This window comes from Agelaius tricolor, unplaced genomic scaffold (genome assembly GCF_023055355.1).
Source record: "Agelaius tricolor isolate 1412-34295 unplaced genomic scaffold, bAgeTri1.0.p SCAF_2, whole genome shotgun sequence".
NCBI lineage: Eukaryota > Metazoa > Chordata > Aves > Passeriformes > Icteridae > Agelaius > Agelaius tricolor.
Genome location: NW_027269262.1, coordinates 24,233,980 through 24,253,562, shown reverse-complemented (window position 1 = coordinate 24,253,562; position 19,583 = coordinate 24,233,980). Strand labels below are relative to the sequence as shown.

At 37.6% G+C, this 19,583-nt stretch overlaps 1 protein-coding gene across 7 annotated transcripts in view; it reads right to left on the bottom strand.

Moving 5' to 3' along the window:
* Nucleotides 1-19,583, bottom strand: part of SEMA5A (semaphorin 5A) — a 314,662-nt gene that overhangs the window by 21,361 nt on the left and 273,718 nt on the right. For all 7 annotated transcript variants that reach the window (XM_071454478.1, XM_071454487.1, XM_071454484.1 and 4 more), the window contains 2 exons: nucleotides 13,518-13,743; nucleotides 3,800-4,018 (listed from right to left, as the gene is read on the bottom strand). In XM_071454478.1, coding sequence (XP_071310579.1) covers nucleotides 3,800-4,018; nucleotides 13,518-13,743 — 445 coding nt within the window. The remainder of the gene's footprint in view (nucleotides 1-3,799; nucleotides 4,019-13,517; nucleotides 13,744-19,583) is intronic.

The following is a 19,583-nucleotide window of genomic DNA, read 5'->3' as shown; positions in this document are numbered from 1 at the left end:
TAGCAATTTTCTGGCACTATTCAATTTACTATTATATATTCAGCCTTCAAATACTATGAGCAAAAGGCCCAGTGACTGCTACCAATCTGCCCATCAGTGGACCATTTACTACTGCAGAAAAAATTTCAGTTTCTCCACTGCAGGCCTAAAAAAGGTTTAACAGAACTTGCTGAAGGCAGAGTCTAGATCACTTCAGTAATTTTTTGAAGTTCTGGGATCCTGCATTTAACTATAAATTTCTGTTTATTAATATATTAATAAGTATATTTAAGATGTTGCAAGGGTTGCAAGACAGTTAACCAGACAAGACAGCCTTGTACACTTTGACTGCTCCATGGGCTTTTTCATTGTGTTAGTCCTTCAGAGCACTTAGTATGTTCCAGGATGACACTGAGCCCAGATTAATTCATTGAGAAGCATTAAGTTCTACTGACTTTCAGCATGACTTAAACACTGCTCAATATATTTCCCCATCACTTCCCTTTGTCATCAGTTTACATCATGAGAGGTTGATCTTGCCTGCAATAAGCAGAAGAGGAAGCAAAGCAGAACTGAGCTTACAGTGGCAGGAAGGGTCCTTTATGGCTTCCATCACACCTCTGTCAGCTAACCAGATATTTCTGGAAGTGTAATGACTGGGATGGATTGTTACTAAAGGGTTCTGTGCCAGAAGGGAGCAGGTGAAGCTGTCCTTAACCTGGAAGAGCTCAGGAAAATCTTAGCATCAAATTCTTTATTGCAATTCTAATTCTAGTACTATGGAAAATACTTTCAGGTCAAGGTCAGAACAAAATGTCCTTACATTCCATAGCCTTTCTGTCTCTTTCATTAAAAATTAAGAGAATTCAAATTTATTGGTGTGCTTCTCCAGTAAGAATTTATTTCCTTCCGACAATGTCTAATTTATGGGTAAGCCTTATTCGGCAATAATTTTTTACTCTGCCATGTCTCAAAAAATCAATTACATCTAGTGCTTGCAAAGTTTTCCCTTCAGATTTATCTGAGATCTGATTTAGTCTCCTATGTTTTTTCTTAATTACTAGCAAACAGTAATTCTGTAGCTGAGGAACTTTGTGATTCCTTGTTACAGGCTATGATACATCTAAATACTTCATTCTCTACATCTTTATTCAAATTTGCTTTGCACTGAAAAGAAAAATAAAATTTGTCTCTAAATAAAATTATTAGATAGATTAGGGCACTGCTTCTCACTTCAGAAAGGCCCACCACATTTTATATCAACAGATCTTTTAAAATATTTTCAAATTCAAAGCGCAGTTTTAACTTCTGCTTTAAAATTATGGTTTTTAGTCTAGGATATTGTCTATCTCATAAACAACTAGGGCCTCTACAATGAAGTTTTCAGGTGTGTTTTACTGGCTAAAACAATTTCTTTCAAAAAATGAACTAGCAGTGAATAGCTGCAGAGCTTAATAAAAATACCACTTCTGAAAACTTTTGACTAATTTAAACTTTTAAAACCTCCCCAAAAATTCAAGACAGCATTTAATTTGAAAATCAACAGCAAGGGCTGAACAATAAATCTAGCCCAGTATTATAGACAATCTGTGTCCATTTAATGAATGTATTTCAGTTCCTACAGTATGGTGATACAATCAGGTATCTCAGAGCTTGTGAGCAGAGCTGGTACCTTACACCACACCACTCATGTGCTTCAAAGGAGGCTGGGGGCAGTGTCTCTCAAAGGAGAGATTCCCTTTGCAAGGGAAGCAGGACTCAGTGAGCAGCTGCTGTGTTTTAGGTTGCTTCACTTACTGCATACATCCCTGGGGAGGTTTGCACACGTTGGTACAATGGTCTTCTAAATTTTTGATTTAATGAATTACTGCCCAACCCCTTGAACAGTGCAGTTACATGAAACAGAATAATTTATCATTTTATTATCCCAAAAAAGCAAGGCATTATGATTCCAGTCTGGGAACTAATGAATCAGATCATGCACTAGGGCTGTGCCCACATAGAGAAGACTTGGACCACAATTTCCTAATTCTCTGAAAAATTTTTGGCTCTCTGTTTGTTCCCTTCCACCTCTCTCCAATAGAGCTTAATGTAGAAAACATGGACACCCTTCACTGGTCATGCCTCTATGCTCAGAAAGAAGCTTCACCACTTGCCTTGATCTCTTTACACTCCCAGACAGAGAAACTAGAAAATGAGCAACGGAAGCTACATTCCTCCTTGGATACAGCAAGAAAATTGCAGCAGAAAGCACTGGCTGGTTGTGCCCAAGTGCCTCTTCTAGAACTTCAATGGCTCAATGGTTGCTTCCCCATATCAAAACAGGGATCCTCAATAGAAATTCCCCATGGATCTGCCCCACCAGAAGGAGAGCTGGGAGCTTGAATGCCTCAGGGCATTCAAGTTTTCCAACAATCCTACTGTTCCTGCTAGCAATAAAACTGCAGAGAAATTTGCTTTCAGTGAACAGCCAGAATGTTCACAGAGCTCCTGGGTTTGCAGGCTGTGTGCCAAAACATATTGCTCAGGTTCAATTCAAGATGGAAACATGTTTTTCATGTTTCCAAGAGATAAGTGTTTTTTGCACAGATCTTTGGCTTAAATTCTGATGCAAGGAATGGACAGTGACTGTTAGAGGGCTCTAAAAGCTTAGGGAAAGCACTGCAAAAAGATTGGAAAAATACTCATATTATTAAAAAAAAAATAAAAACATGTCCAATGTATCCATGATTTCAGGAATACAGTTTTAATTTGAAACCATATATGTATATGCTAATACTCATATATGCTTTAAAATAGAGGTACACATACATAATACGTATATTGCCATAGAATTTCTTCAGGTGCGCACTTGAATAAATGACAAAATCTTCAAATCTTCAACAAGAAAATATGAAGCACTGCTATGCATAATTAATACAATTAAGGATGTGTATTAATGAAATGAAAGCTTATTTCTAAATTTATTTGTTGCTGCTGGAAAGAACTGAGTCATTCAGTCTTCTTTCTTTCTTCCTCTCTATTGTTTCTTACCTTGTACTCTCTCTTCCTAAACCAATAGCACCTTCTTTTCCTCATGTGTTCTCCTATATCTTTCCCCTTTCTTTTCCTACAAAGCCTCTGCAAAGCTCAAATCCTTTCAGTTTGAATGTTTGTTTTATGAAGGGTGAGATGTGACTGAAACCAAGATTTTTTTCCCCTAGGTCAGAGATACAACAATGATTTTTAATCCAAAGCAGTTTCTTGTAAACATATATTCTACTTGTAATCCCTTTCATAGAATAATAAAACAACTTTAAATTAAGGAGAAACTCAAGATTCCAAGAACAATCTTTATGAACTGCTTGAATAACCATCTAATTCGGTGATCAGCTGTGAACCTTATTTGCTGGCAACTCTACACTTAAAAGCTAACACAGATTTAATGCCAGCAACCACTGTGATGAAAATAATATTTTGAGTTTAAATAAGGACTAGGCCAGATTTCATGTCTTGCCAGAATTCTTATGTCTTTTATTTTCCTATAAATTTACATACTAAAATTATATTTTTAGTCCCAGTCTCACACTCACAAGTGAAAAAAGATATAGCTATTAATACTCTTGACAATAAATTTATTGACATCACATGGGAATATTATCCAAATCCACTCACATTATAAAGGTACATTTGAGCTGTAATTGATTCAAGAACCAAAACAAACCCAAAACTCACCAACTAAAATAGGAAAAAAAACCCCAAAACCAAACCAAATACGGAAGATATAAATTTGATGTTGAGCTATTTTGTTTTAGCTTCTTTCATTTCATTTGAAACTTACCCGGGCAAGGCAAAATGTTGCATTCCTGGTACTCTAGAGATGGGCCAAGGCAAGGAAGTCCCCCATACTTGGGCTCAGGATTGCTGCAGACTCGTTTGCGATTCCGGATCCCTCTACTGCAGTCACGACTGCACTGAGACCATGGAGACCAGGGTGACCAGGCACCATTGATGGTATGAGCAGAGTATCTTCCAGAACGCAGGAAGTCCCCTGACAATCCTAATACAGAAAGGATCAAAAAAGTAATACTGAATTAAAATGGTGTCTCATCCCAAAACAACCTTTTCCTCTTAAAATTTACTTCTAGGCTTCTATTAGTAAATACTACGAAGAGAAGTAGTATTTACTGTCCTTTAGCCTCACAATCCAAACCCTAGTTTCATCTTAAGAATCTTTTCTTCAACAGAAATTTCACAATCACTTACACAGAACTCAAGTGAAGAGTTGGATCCAACACTTCCGTTAAAGCTTTATGGCCGCAATGACTGAACTAGACAATTTGCTCCACCAAAGAATGATAAAAATTATCTCTCTCTTTCACAGGAATTACCATCAGAAAATCTCCAAATATATTACATAGATATAATTGCCTCTGTTTCACAGGAAGAAAGTGACAAAGGAGACAGGACTGAGCTTCCTGCAACCACTCCTCAAGCCAGTTCCCCTGTCCTCCTGCAGGGCTCTGCTTACTTAATCCACCCAGCCTTCACTGCTGCTGGCTGTGTACAGAGGCTCGTGGGTATCCCATGCACTGTGCTTATCCTAGCCATATGCAGACTTTAGATAGTGTCCACTAATTATTCCACAAAGTCTAGCAAAACTACCCTCTTGTGAAAAGCAATGTTTTGCCAATTTAAAAATCAGTTTATTTTCCACTGAGTTAATTGTTCTAAGCCACATATAAGCTATGGAAAGCAGCTATGGAATCAGCTATGAAAATTCCTTTTTAAAATAATCATTTTTCATCAAACGGAAAACATATTTTCTAAGTTTAGTGCAGAGAAAAGGCATTAGATTAAACAGCAATGGATGAAGTCTGCTACTTATCAGTGAGAAGGGACACACAGATCGTGTACACAGCATCCAACCAATAGACCTGGATATATCCCTGGGTGAAGTTCCAATAATCTGCAGTTCATTTGAGTATCTCTGTCACTTTGGGGCTTGATCCTGCAGGTGAAAAGACTCCCTCAACTGTACTAAGCACAACACTGAAATCACTCTTGAGTTGTAGCTTTACCTCTAAGCATCATTACTAAGCATCTCCACCAACACTGCTGGGATTTCCTACTGTTGTCAAAGGAGTTCACCTTTCCCAATGGAAACTCTAAGATTGATGGACCAATAACTGCATCTTTTATTACAAGTACTTATTTAAGTAGCTGTGATGAGGGAAGGTCCTGTGAATGGTACTTCAGCCAGCAGAGAATGTGGCTGACTCTCTATGCTAGAGCTTCAGTATTGACAACAGAAGTACAGATGAATTGCATCAACAGTGGAGAAATGCAGGGGGATTGTTGGCAGCTCTAACTGCAGCACAAATGTCTATTCTTAAGGAATTGTTTTGTGCCCTGCCCACAGGCATAGGCACTGTGGAAGTATGAAATGGAGATAAAGAATCAGAAGATTTACTGAACGATGCCATGAAAACAGACAGAAATAATACTGTGAGGAGTCTGCCCAACAGCAGTCCTGCACTGAACAAGATCAGCCTTCTACATATTCATGATGGAGGAGCCTCTTATTTGCAGTGTCCACCCTATTTCTACCCATGCTTATGGCATTAGTAACACTGCTTAACTTCTTCCCCAAGAAATACGTTCACAATCATCCCAAAGTAAATGAGAGTTTGCATGTTTTTATTCAATGCTTGATAAAGTGCAATATTGGAATGATGATGCATTGACATAGAAATACTGGTAATAAGAAACTGCTGAAATTAATAAGAAAACAGCAGAACTGCAGTATAAAAATGACTAAAAATGGATAAAACCTTTCAGGAATTATAGAGGGTAACTATTTCTCTCCTGCTGTGCCAGATTCTATTACACAGATATTAAAAGCAGCATTTCAAAAAACATGACATACATTCAAATGCAAAAAGAGGAGCAAGTATAGAGAAACAGAATGTGAATTATGAATACAGGTCCACTTTCCTGCTCTGTGAGACCCTTTTTATGCAATTTTGCATCACTCTGATAATGGAAATTCTCAGCTTATGTACACAGTGAGCTCTGAAAACAAAATAATAACATATTTAATACCAGAATTCTAAATCAAGGGGTTTTTTAAGTTACTAAATTAAGAGCAATGCAAACACTGAGAAAAGTATTAATCAGACCAGACTGCCAGTCATTCCATTCACAAATCACTGCAGGGTGTATCACTTTGTGCTGCTCAACCCATCACAAGCTTCATAAGAATACTAGGATATTTTGAAGGTATTTTTGCAGGATATGTGTAGCTTTCTAAGTCCTAGGAAAAACGTACGACCTTATCTGACATTATGGTATTCAATTTCTTGGGATTTAAATTGGGGACTGGGGAGTGAAATCTTCTAAGGGAAAGCTCTAAGGTAGTTTAGACCTGAAACAGAAAAATATTCCAAAATGAATCTTTTCAGTGTGGAGTTTCGTCGGCAGCAAGTGTTCCCCTGAGTTTTCCTCTTTTCAAAGCATTAAAAAATTTATTATAAGGACCAGTCTTTTCACAGTTTTACAGTAGTTAATAAAGTGTTCATAAAGGGGATTTTAGAATTTTCAGACAGAAACTACGCGATAAAAAATTAACATTATGCCGTTAACAGCATGAAAAGTGACAAGATCAGTTTGCATTCTGGAAATACTATATATTCCTTAAACAACATTATAGCCTTTTACAATGAGGGGACAAGGTGCACAGATGAGGGAGAACAGTGCATATTACTTATCTCAACCTTAGTATTGGTTTTAAAACTGACTCCCATAACTTCTGACCAGACAAGTCAACAAAGTATGAGCTAGATAAGCTGAGAGTTCAATGTATTGAAAACTGGCTGAGCAGCCAGGCCCAGAGGACAGTGATCAGCCATTAAGAGGCCAGAGATGTCCCGAGGTTAAATCCTGATTAACACCATCATTAATGACCTGGACAAGTCTGCCTTGACTGTGAAGACTGGCTGATACACCAAAGGGTCATGTCACACTTCGACAAGGCAGAGAGAAACCTCATGGAGTTCAACCGGGGAAAATGCAAAGTCCTGAATCGGCACAGGAAGGACCCCATGCAATCATACTTTGAGGCCAATCCCCTAGAAAGCAGCTCTGCAGAGAAGGATCTTGGGGTTCTGGAGGACAGAAAGATGAATTTGAGCCAGCAATGTGCCCTTGGGGAAAAGAAGGAGTTTGGGTTACCCAGGGAAGAGTTTTTCCAGTAGATCAAGGAAGGATCCTTCCCCTCCACTCAGCGCTGGTAGAGAACTCATCTGGGGCTCTGGCCCCAGTTCCTGAGTCCTTCAGCTGAGAAGTCCTGTTTCTTAGCTGAGGTGGTAGAGGGTATGTGGGGCAATATAAAATCAATCAAAATATTACATCTTAGAATTTGTTCAAGCAAAAATTCTTCAGAAAGTAAGTGTATATACAGCACCAGGTCCTAGCCTTATCACAGTTTACATCAAATTCGACAGGAGAAGGCATAAATAGAAAAGCATTGTAACTTTCAGAGCAAGTGGCACAAAATTGAAAACTCCAAATTGTCTCATTAAACTGTGGTTTTCTTGCTTGCTGCTTCTGTTTGCAGTTTGGGCCGCTTTCAGATTGCTCTACATCCAACTTCAGAGACAGAAACTAGATTGTGCCACCCAACAAAATCCAACATTAAGCTGCTTTTCTCAGCTTACTACTCCCAAGATAAATACATATAGTCAAACCAGGATGCAACAGCCAATGCCCTTGGCATGGTAGCAGCAAAAGTCTAGCTGCCAAAACAAAATCTTAATTAAAGCCCATCTACAGAAATACTTGTAAAATCTGCAAAGACAATGATCAGTCATAGCATCATCAATAAACTAATGAATAGCTTTCCCAAGACAGACAGAACATCTGTAAGTCAAATTCCAATCCAACCTTTATGACAGGTTCATCATACAAATGTTTTAAACTAAATTGTTCTCAGAAAGCCTATGACTGACTTAGAGCCCTATGAACAACTAGAAGCAAAAATTCTGCTTACAGCTTACCAAGAAGCTAATTTTCAGTCGTTCAGAAGTCATACTCCAGTAACAGACTGCTGCACACTGCGGCTAGAAAAGGGCAGCTTTAACTACTTGATCCCAGTACAATTTTAAAAAGCAGCTGTGCTTGTCTAAGGTGAAAAGTTCCACAAGTAACAGCAAGTACTGCAAAAACTTCAGTAAAAGCCATCACAGTGATTTTGTGGACAAAATAACCATTAACTTCTAAGATCATAAAAGACAAAATATATCAACAGACATCTAAACAAAAGACTTTTCTCTCATTTTAAGTACTTCTGCTTTGTTCAGTATCAGTAAAATTATAGAGAAATTAGTACTGCCCTGTGATGATTTACTTATTTCATAATGCAAATATAGCTGAAAACAATTGCCTAATTAATTTACATAATTCTGATATAAACCAAGATGATTCTATGATTTATAAGTATATTTTTAAAACTTTTTGGTTAAATTGAAATCGCTTCATAAATACACAAGAAATTAATTGTGTCTGAAGACATGTTAACATGAAAGTCACCTGCCCTGACTAGCACAGGAGAAAAAATCTGCCTTTGCAAAAGCTTTTAATGAGACTTTGGTTGGCCTGATTCTGCTTGAAAATTGCAACATTCTCAGCCAAGTTCAATTAATTTGCCTTAAAAGTGAGGCTCTATTAAAGCACATAGTTTAATAATAATTCCCTAGTCTAGCCTGTAGCTAAGTAATACAGCCCAAAGTAAGAGAGAAGTAGCTGTGACACCTGATAAATTATATTACTTGACTGATTTATGACTTATGTCCTGCAGTTCCAACCTAACAAAGAAAATTCAATTATCCAAGCAGTCTAGGTTCATGACTTTAGGAAAAGATGATCTGAAGACAAAATTCAGGTATCCTGAATCATTTCTAAGTGACAGCATGAAACACTGCTTGAAGTGCAGAGGCAACAAGGATAAGCAAAGATTGTTTCAGTGTTGTCACTTTATGAAGATAGTCTGCAAGTTATTTGACAATATTATTGAAGCATAAAACGTATATAACTTCAGGCCTAAATACCTATAACTTATAAAAAACTTTATAAACCTTCAAAACATAGTAAAATTGAAATAGTAAAATGTAATGGCAAACATTAATGCAGTGCAAAGATGACATATTTTAAAAACCCAAAGAGTATGCAGATGGAGGATATCATGTTAGCATAACTTTATTTCTTGTACACAGCTTTTCTGTGTTTAATTACTTAACCCCAAAGTTCCACTGAGTTGTGCTTTGTCAATCAAACTTGAATTTGTCATCAAATTCAGTTCTAGCTTCCAGAATTCATTTTGTTCTTGCTCAGAATACCACAGCTTAACTTCAGTATGACAGTATAAGAGATAACATCTCAAAACGTACTCCGCCTGAGTACAGGACATTCCTGATTATCAGTACATGTCCTATTCTGTAAAAAATTCTGAATGCACTATCGATTTCCTGTGGTTAACACAAGGAAAGATTTAATCAAACTTTTCACAAGAGATCATAGCCACTAGGAGAGTAATTCAGACAAAATCACATCCTGCCTTCACAAATAACTATTGTTATGAGGTTTGAGATAGAGGAAGCAGCAAGAACTAGGAATCTAGGTGCAGATTTCCAGGTGCCTGGGGAAAAAAAAAAGCAAACAAAGGACTATTTAAGAGAGAAATTCCTGAAATTAGAAGTACTGCCTTTGTTAATTGCCTTCAGAAGGTATTTTGGAAGTTAACCTGGTCTCACTCTGGCCGTGTCAAAGTCAAGTGTCTTGTCTAAGCCCACCATTGCTGTCTGCGTTGTACACCATGGAAAGAAGGCAGATCTATCTCCAGAGGGTGAACTGCACCCATTATATTAGATGATTATCTTCAATGGGTCCCTCATTCCTCTGGGGCTGAAGTTCTCTTTGAAGACTACTGTACAGTCTAGACTTTGGTAAGATAAATTCAACCTAGAAGTATCAGGCAACCTCATACCTTGTGAAATATTTATCCCTGGGTTAAAAGATTATGTTTTCAATAAAATTATTACTATTTATACATCAGATAATCTTACAGAGAGCCAGCATGTCTAATGTAGATATTTAATATGTTGCATAAGCACATATTAAAGCCTAGGGTAAGGTAATTTCTATACTCTGAATGCTGGATTGTACAGACTGTGCATGAAGATGTACAACAATGTACACAATCTCCTTCAGTTTATTTGGAATAGCTGTCTCTTTCCTATCTGAGCACTACATGAAAACCCAGAGGCAGGGAACAAGATTTATTTTTATTTCTTCCTAATCAAACTTCAAATCAGAAAAGCATGAATACAGTCTGCAAATGCTACTGCTTACTTGATTGAGATGGAAATCTTACCACACTCAGGAGGAGTCTAGTGGGTTTCTGGCAAGAAGTTCTATCTCTAAGCTCAGACTGCAAAGAAAGTTTGCTTTGCTAGCATCTGACAGTGAAACATGATTCTGTTTAACACGGCGTGACTATAGTTGCACAGTGGGAGATTATAGGCAATGAGAAAATTTCTAACAAATGGCTCCTATCTGCAAGGAACAGAGAACTGATCTCTGCAGAACACATCTTTGGTAATGAGGTATGCCAGGCACTCTGTACCAGAATTAATCTTTCTGTAAAAGCCAGAAAATTGCTACAATTCAACATGGAGATAATGAAAATAATGTTTCACAGCATCCAGGCTCTGGTCAGGTGGAAGTAAGTTATGATGTTTTCTTGCTATCGAGGTGAATGCACCTATGAAGGTGTCTGCCACAATTCATGGTTTCCCATTCTCGTGACTTCCCTCCGTCCCAAAAGCTACAGCTACTCTACATGACTCTTATTCATGTATTTTCTTCCAGTGAAATCAAGGAGCAGAAAAATGGCGTTGTATTGGCCCAAATCTAAACCTGGGAGCAGGGAAGTGCTCCTGAATGCTTTCAGCTCCTGAATGCTGCAGTTTGGATGCAGTCAGCAAGTTTCATCTCATCAGCAAATCAAAATGGTGCCCCCTCATCCCTCCCTCAATAAATGTTCCACTCCATACTGTTCTGACATCCATAATCAGAAAATTATTAAGCAAACAGTCTCAAAATAAAATGTGCCAATGTCACCAGAAGTGTATTGGTTAATGCAGCCACTTGGAACACTGATCGAGTTTCACCTTTCATTACAGAATAATTAAAGACTCACAGGCCAAAATGAATCAAAGAATGAGTGCAAATTAATGACAAAGCCATAAGGGCACTCACTAGAAAGAACAGACAGATGTATAATAGTTTCTGCCCTGTCAAGTACTCAATAAAAAATACTTAAATATTCAGTAGTTTTGGGATTAGTCAGCAAAAATCCTTCACCCAGATGAACATTTCTATAACTATGCAACAGGGTTGGGGTCATGCACATACATTTCTCCAGTGATGAATTATTTCCAAATGAATCAAAGCAGCAGCTTCAGCAAGATGCAAAAAAAAAAGTACAATGCCAGGAAATTCAGGAGTATTATGTTCAGAAGCAAAAAAAAACTCAAAAAACTTCATGCTAATCAGGCAAAAATGCACCTGAACCACCATCCCCACCCCCATCACTTGCACACTGAAAAAAAGCTTTATTTAACAAATTATTACGTTTGTTACTTCTGTCTATATTCTGCAGGAGTCAGATTATGCATCCAGCTCCAGGAGAGGTCTTATGATTATGACTACAGAGCTGAGAGAGGTGTCTCCATGCCAAGTTTGAATTTCTTGCAGCAATGTGATCTATAACAAACTGGCTCTTCTCTGGTTTGCCCTACTGACCTCCTCTTGTCATGCGTTGGCTTTTGTATACTCCTCTCTTACATGCTACCATTTCAGCTGTCAGACCAGATTATAACTAGATTCTTCTGTACCTTTACTTCTACTTGTGATAACTTACCCAAGTCTGCACTGCCTAGTGAGAAAAATATTCTCTTTCTCATTTAATCTCATGAAATTTTAAAAACATATCATCATCGAAGTGCTGGAAGACAGCAAAAAGCAGCAGCACCACTTTAAAGTCTCATTAAGAACAAGAGACAGGTCATACACCAAGAGCAAAATCTTTGCTCAATAAAGTCCGAAATTTAGTTTGGATGAAAACAGAATAGAAGACACTTGTGACAAGAGTTTCTCCATGCCAAAATCTGCCTTGCTATCCAGACATAAGTGAAACCCCAACATTTGACATTGTAGATTATCTGAAATGGAAATGACATAGAGCACAAAACTAAGTCTTATCTAGAGTACCATTAGCTTTGGTTTATGATTTCACACACTTCACTACTGTATATTTCTTCAAAAAATTGCTAACATCCTGCCCCTTCCAATAAGACACAGATGCCAAGGGAAACAATAAAGTTTTTGTACAGGATGAAGGCGAGGGGAGGGGAGGTGATGGGGGGAGAGAATGGAAGTTTCTAGCATATTATCACAGAAGCCAACTCTGCAGCCTCCCCCGCTACCAAAACCTTGACATGTAAACTTAGTCCAGGCAGGAGCTTAAAACTGACTTTCACAATAGTTGGTCTGTCTGAAGAATACTGAGAATTAGATAAAAAGTCCAGGGACTCAGAAACTGTTCTCTCTTTGTGGCCTTAGATAAGCCAAATGCCTTCAGTTATCCTTTTTTTCTTCAGCTAACCTGGGTCTTGTGAAGATACAAAATACTATGTAAGTGGAAAACAGGCCTATAAATATTAAAATCTAATAATAAAAGCAAAATATTTTTTAAATTATATGACTAAAATATAATACCTTAAAAGATACACCGATATACAATTAAAACTAGTTAATCGATGAAATGCATTAATAAAATTAGAATGACTGTCAAAATTTATCCTAGTTTTAATTTTTTATACTTACACAAAACTAGGTATTACTGATAGGAAAATAAGAAAATTCTGAAACAAAGTAATTCCAATTTAAAATCATCTAAATTTGAAAAGATTTTGAAGGGGTTTGGTTTTCAATCTCAGAAATGAACAGGACTTTCAATTACCAGGAAAAGCACAACACAAACTTTTATAAGAGAAATCCAGTTCATAAACTCCTTATTTATTTAAACACTTGTATGAATCTTATAGTTGTTATTTTCAAACTACTGAGCAGAAGTTCTTCTTAGAATATTACATATTCTGGAAATATGTTAATGCTGCCCAAACTCACTCCTAGTAAAAGTTCAGGGGAGTATAAGGGGTAATAGAATCTTACAAGATCAGGATTACTGTGAAGAGAATTAAAATAACCTGGCAAATCTCATAATAGGTGATGCAAGACACTTGTTTAGGCTGAATGATGATGCTACATCCAGAAGGAATACAGGCTATGCTCCCTCCTGGGATCACCGGCCCCTCCTTTTCATTATCAGTTCTGTTACACACAGCACCAGCAAGCAGGAACCTCCACTCTGTGCTGAAAATGGGACTGCAGGCATGCCACTCGCAGGGGGCAGGGTGAGCCCGTCTGGCTTTGCTCACCATCTGTGGAGCAGCCGCTGGTGCCGTCGCTGGAGCAGTAGCGCATCTCAATGCGCTGCCGCCCCACCTCCAGCAGGTTTGGGTCAGGCAGGCGCGCCTTGCAGGTGTATCGGAAACGCTGCTCGTAGTGACCGCCGTTGTCGGAGATGTTCACCGGCGTCCAGGGCGTCCAAGGAGTTGTCTTTTTTAACTCTGGGCAGGCGTTGGTGTTGCAAGGCTGATATTCCTGAAAGAAAAAGGTCATCATAGACACAATCATCAAATACGACCTTAAAAACACCAAAAAAACCACTCAGACAAAAAGACAACCCTTTAAAAAACATACTCGGATTTTTTTTCAACATTTCTAATAGCATTGATCATCAATGAACTTTTAATACCAGTCTCAAGCTGAAAGCGGTTTTTCAGCTTCTATGCAAGCTCAGTACCACACTGCTAAAAGCAATAATATATCAGCACAAATTAGATCTATCACATCCATAAAAGCAGTAAATCAAACACTCTAAGTACCGTAATCAAGCATATCCTTTTTTAAATTAATAGCCCCAAGTAAGGTGAAGGTAAATATGCCAAAGCTTTTAATTAAGAAGAATTCTAATAAACTGCAGGTACATGTCACAAAACAGCAAATAATTCCTTGGTAACATCTAGTGGCATATGAAAAAGCAAACCACTGCCCATTTTGTATATTGCTTACAGACTTCAAAAGGGACAACAGATAAAATATGTTTTATATTACAGATTCTGGCTCACTGAGGTGCATGCTACTCATAGCTCCAGAATTGCTAAATGTATCTTCAGAAGCAAATTCCCTGTGGAGTGATATGCACTAAACAGAACAGATGACATTTAAGAAAAAAATGCAGAATTGCCAGTATTCTCACAAATGCAGACTTGTCAGTATTCTCAAGGCCCACAGTCTATGTCTTCTGATGAGTATCATCATGGTCTGTAGGTCCTGCCTATTCATTTTCCAGCACAAAATATACTTCATCTGATGCAAATTCTCTGTATGATTTATGGATGAATTTAAACAAGCATTGAATATCAGAATGAATTCACACTGAAAAATTATTAAAGATGAAAAAAAAATAGGCATCAGTTGCAAAACTTTTAAATTATCTCTCTACCTCCCTCTGAAAAGGAGCCTACTAAAATTTGTAATTTCACTAAATACTAAAAAATAAGGAAACAATAGAAATAATGGGTTTATCATATAGTACAACCTCCTTTTTACATAATCTCTACCCCAGCTGATACCACCATGTTCCAACAAGCAATAGATTACCTAATCCTCTCTTTCCCATGGAGATAATGGTCCTTTTTATCTTGTACTTCCTTCAGTCCACTACCTCTTCACACAGATAGTGTAACTTATGAAAATACCCAACTAGGTTTAGACCAATCACTTTCAATCCATATTTAAATTTAAAGCCTGTGTTGCTATTTCAAATCTAAAAGAAGCTTATTGTCTGAAAGCCTTTCTAATTTTCCCATCTGTTAGAGTTGGAAAAAAAAATCCTCAGAAATCCCTGTCCCATTAACACAGCAATACACTGGAGAACCCTCCATTATGTTCAGGATTCTCAAGTTCTGAGGCCACAGGGATTTGTGACAACTTTGTGTTTCCACAGTTTTATGTTACTTCATATATAAAGAGCTCTTAGACCAAAGGCTTCTGCTGGACTACTCTTGTTCCCTCCTGAGGGCTGTGCAAAGTCCTTCCCTACCTTAAAACCTTTTGATCACTTCTATGGCGACCACAAGTCATACTCAGGCACCATTCAGGGAAGATGATCAACCTTTCTGGGATCTGAGCGCCAGCCTGGTCTGGTTTCTGGTTCAGAAGACAGCAAAGAACAAGCAAACTCTCCCCTCCCAGGTACAACAGGGGAAGTAATTTCTCCATACCTCCTCAGGACCCAACTCTTTAAAATCAAGTGTGTCTTAGGACAGAACATGTATGACTGTCCTCCTTGCAGCACATGAACTGTAAATAAAGAAATCCTTAAATCTGCCTTTCCCTCTCCTTTTTTTTCCTTTTTTTTTTAAGATGTCTGGCAGTGATGAGTCTATCACCTCCCTGGATCAGCTGTTCTGCTATTTAGTAATCTGCAAAGCTAACAAATTGCAAGTTAATATGAGGCTGCATTTTCCCCTTAATTTAATTTTCCAGTCACTGAATTTTGCTGTGCCTTTTTCAATGATGATGAGAGTGTTTCTTGTCCCAAACCTACAAAAAAAAATTTCATGCCCAAATACCCATATATAATGATAAACTAAGCTCAGCTTGTTAAACCTACACAGGATTTAAAACCTGATCTCCAGGTCCTGTGCACCCTAATGTCTTCTATTTGTCCTATTTCTTCATTTTCCTTAAGACTGGACACCAAAAATGGACTGGGCATTCTAGAAGCCATCTTATCAATACAGCATGCAAAAGCAATCATCATCCCATTCGCCTGACAGTCTGACTTTAATATGCACATTATTGCATTAGTGTTTATTCCTTCCACAAGATTGTACAAAGAGTCGAAGTAGACCCAATTATCTTTGATAACCTGTCCTTTTCTAAATCACAGCTTAACAACTACCTATAGATTTTTATCCCACACAAGAGGCTGGTAGTATTTGGCAATATTAAAATATGTTTTATTAGCTTCTGCAATTATCTAACATATTATTTACTACCTCACCAATCTCTGTACTACTCAAGCTTTACTAAAAATGTCTTATATCACTGTCTAGACTGTTGATAAAAATGTTAAGTGCTATTGACCCAAGAACTGATTTCAGGCAGACTCTACTAGACACAGTAATTTATATCTGCCCATTGACACCACATTTTTCAATTTGTCAATGAACCAGCTTTTAGTCCATTTAACATTTGCCACATATTTCAGTTTTCTGAATCAAATTATTTTCTGTTGCAAAGGTAAATGTCTTGGAAGCGGAGATGTGCTGTATTACTTTCAAACATCTTGAATCCCAAACTCTTCTTTATTAGTAAGTAAACAGGAAAAAAAATCAACCAGTATAGTAGCTACTACACTGTTTATTTCAATATAGTCACAATAGTCTAAAAGTTTCAGTTCTTCATTTGCTATTGATTTTTGTACTGATATTTTTCAGTCAAAACCAAAAGCTGCTAGAAATATGAGGGCTTTCTTTATTAGACATGGCATAGAAAGGTGAGGGTCATGTAAAGCAGAATATGTGAGGTATGTAATGCACTCTGTCAAATAAATATAGCTAGTAAAGGAAGAAGTTAATTTAATGGCAATGTATTGAATGTTGCTTTGCTAACACACTTCTGAGATGAACATGTCAGCTCCCCTGCTTCTAGAAAGACAGACTGCCAGTGCTCAGTATGCTTCAGGATGTGCAGTCCCTTCATACACCCTGACAGAGAGCATATGTTCCTATGCTGTTACCAGCATAGAAAGAAAGATGTTCCTGAAGAGTGTCTGTGAAGACTACTTATTAGTTTTTCCTTTTCTCTTGCTTGCTGCATAGCTTATATGAAAGTTTGAGTGCTGTCATGCTTATCTATTCAACCACTGGATAATAACCACGAAAGGCTCAAGAAAGCTGGGGAAACAAAAGTACATGTACTTTAACTGGAGAATATTTACAACAGCAAATAATCTCTCCAAGAGAAAATTCAGAGGACTATTGCCAGAATGGATGACTCCTTGGAGTTCTGGCACTAATAATGACCTGGAAGAGCCCCCTGGCTTCTCTCACAGACAGCGAGTGCTGCACTGCTCTGCTGACTACCACATCTGCCACGGAGGAATCAAAAACCACGCAGTGCTCGTTGAGAGCATCAAAATGATCTGATGCTGAAAACTCTGGTAAAAACAGAACAATGAACTTGCTCTGAATTGCCTCAGATGTGGAAGTGAGGAAAAGGGGGAGAGAAAAGCCATAATTCAAATTGCACATGGATATATTAAGTGCTCCTAGCATGAAGACATAGTCTAACAGGAAAGATTAGAGAAGGAAGAGAGAGAGAGAATATGGAAACTGATACCTCTGCTTGGTTTATCCTCCTCTTATCACCTTGTCCAATGCTTGAATGATTTACCCAAGAGGGATTTCAAGAATATGGCCCTCTCTAAAGCAGTTTTACCAGCTAGAATCATGGGCACATTAATCAAGTAACCACGTGTAAGTCTCAGACGAATAAAAGTCTCAGATGAAACATTGAGGTGTCATCTAGGTGTTAAGGCAGAGCTAGAAAAGCATTGAGGAACTCTGCTTCAATTGTGCTGCTGAGAGGAACTGAGACAGCAGCTGCCAAACCCCACCTCTGACATTCCACATGGACTGAAGGGAGAGATGGGGTCAAGCTCTCCTGGGGGATTCTCTAGGTACTCAGAGAAATACTGCAGAGGCTCAGTGATGGATTATGCACATTAGTCCTTAGGGTACACTTGTGGACTCAGAGCAATAATTACTTGAGACCATTTACAGACTCCAAAAATATCATTGCAATAGTTGAAGCTTAACTACATTCTCCAAGTTCTCTTTGCAAGTTGTTCTAAAACTTGTGGTCTAATTCACCATATTGCGGCTTTTAGTTTAGACTGGATTTAGCCAGTAGAGACAGTTGAATTTAGGCCTGGCTATACCTGGTAAAGATGCAGTAAGAGTTGTAAGACTAAATTTTAGGTCACAACTCAAAATTGCAGGTTTTCGGAGATCACTGGAAATTTTACACAAAATACACAAATAAATACATACCTCACAAAATACATGTCTATGAAAATTATATATTTAAATAAAAAATGAGCAAGAAGAATATTGGTGGTAATATGAGAAAAGACATCATAAATTAAAATGATTATTTGGAATCATAATATATCTGGAATCATAGTTAATGATTATGCTATTAAGCAGCTCCCTTGTTTCTGTCCTTAAATAGTATTCCCTAGTATTTTTGCAAAATGGAAAAAGAACATTAGTATCGTGTTTTCTACCAAGATTAATTTAGAATTATTTGGTTATATTGTTTTAGAAAATGACAAGTAAAATGTTATTTCAAACTAGAAGAGACTATTGTTAAATAACACTGAACAAAACAACAAAACTCACTGTTTTCTCCTGGAGGACATGGAACTGACTACTTTTTTTTGCCTCTGCATAGCTACTTCAGTCAAATTCCTAAACATTTTGAGAGTCTCTGAGACTTTTACTCCTAGTTTAAATTTGATTTTAATTAACTAAAAAACATGATACTCTGATATCTCCTTAAAAAACTAGACCAAAATATTATCTACATTTGAAGTACATTTTTTTTCATTACAACCACAATTCAGATAGAGAGTTCTATTGCCATTTATATGTTTATATTATGGAGGGACTTCTCCTAACAAGCTCTTATTTCTTTGATGCATTTGGTATGTCTGTGTGGAATGCACTTCCATGGCTCTCATCTCTGTTTTTCTTTCTCACCTGTTAGTGTGACAGACAAAGCAGCTAAATCAACACTGACAGTGCACTTAAATAGTTTCAGTCCAAGAGGTATCTTTTATGATTTTCTTTCAATACATTGTATTAGTTCTGAAATATTTTTTGAATCACCAAACAATCCATTGGTCAAAAAATACTTAGAAATTTTTGCTTTTTGTTCCAGCATGCTAAAATTCTATTTTCCTAGCCCAAAATAATTCTTCAGGTATTAAGACACCAGTAGAAAACAGTGTTGCTGATCCATAAATCGAAAGGTGTAGAATGTCTGTCACCTGAGACAAGACAGGGCTGCAAGCTATGAGAACCTCAGTCTCTCAGCCATCTCTCAGTCCCTGAGTTTGCCACAGCAGTACATAGTTAGAAGAAAGGATAGCTCTCACATGCAAGCAAAACAAAGGCCAAACTGAATGCAACAGGGCTATAAAACTCCAGAGAAAAACAGCGCCCATGTAGAGGGGGCCTTGTTTACATGTCAAAATGCAAGCTCCCTGAAGAACTAACACGCCCTCTCTCTCCCCAGGAACCAAAAGACAGATAAAATTTATCTTCCCATGTTTAAAAAACACAAAAAAAATCACTAAGTGAACT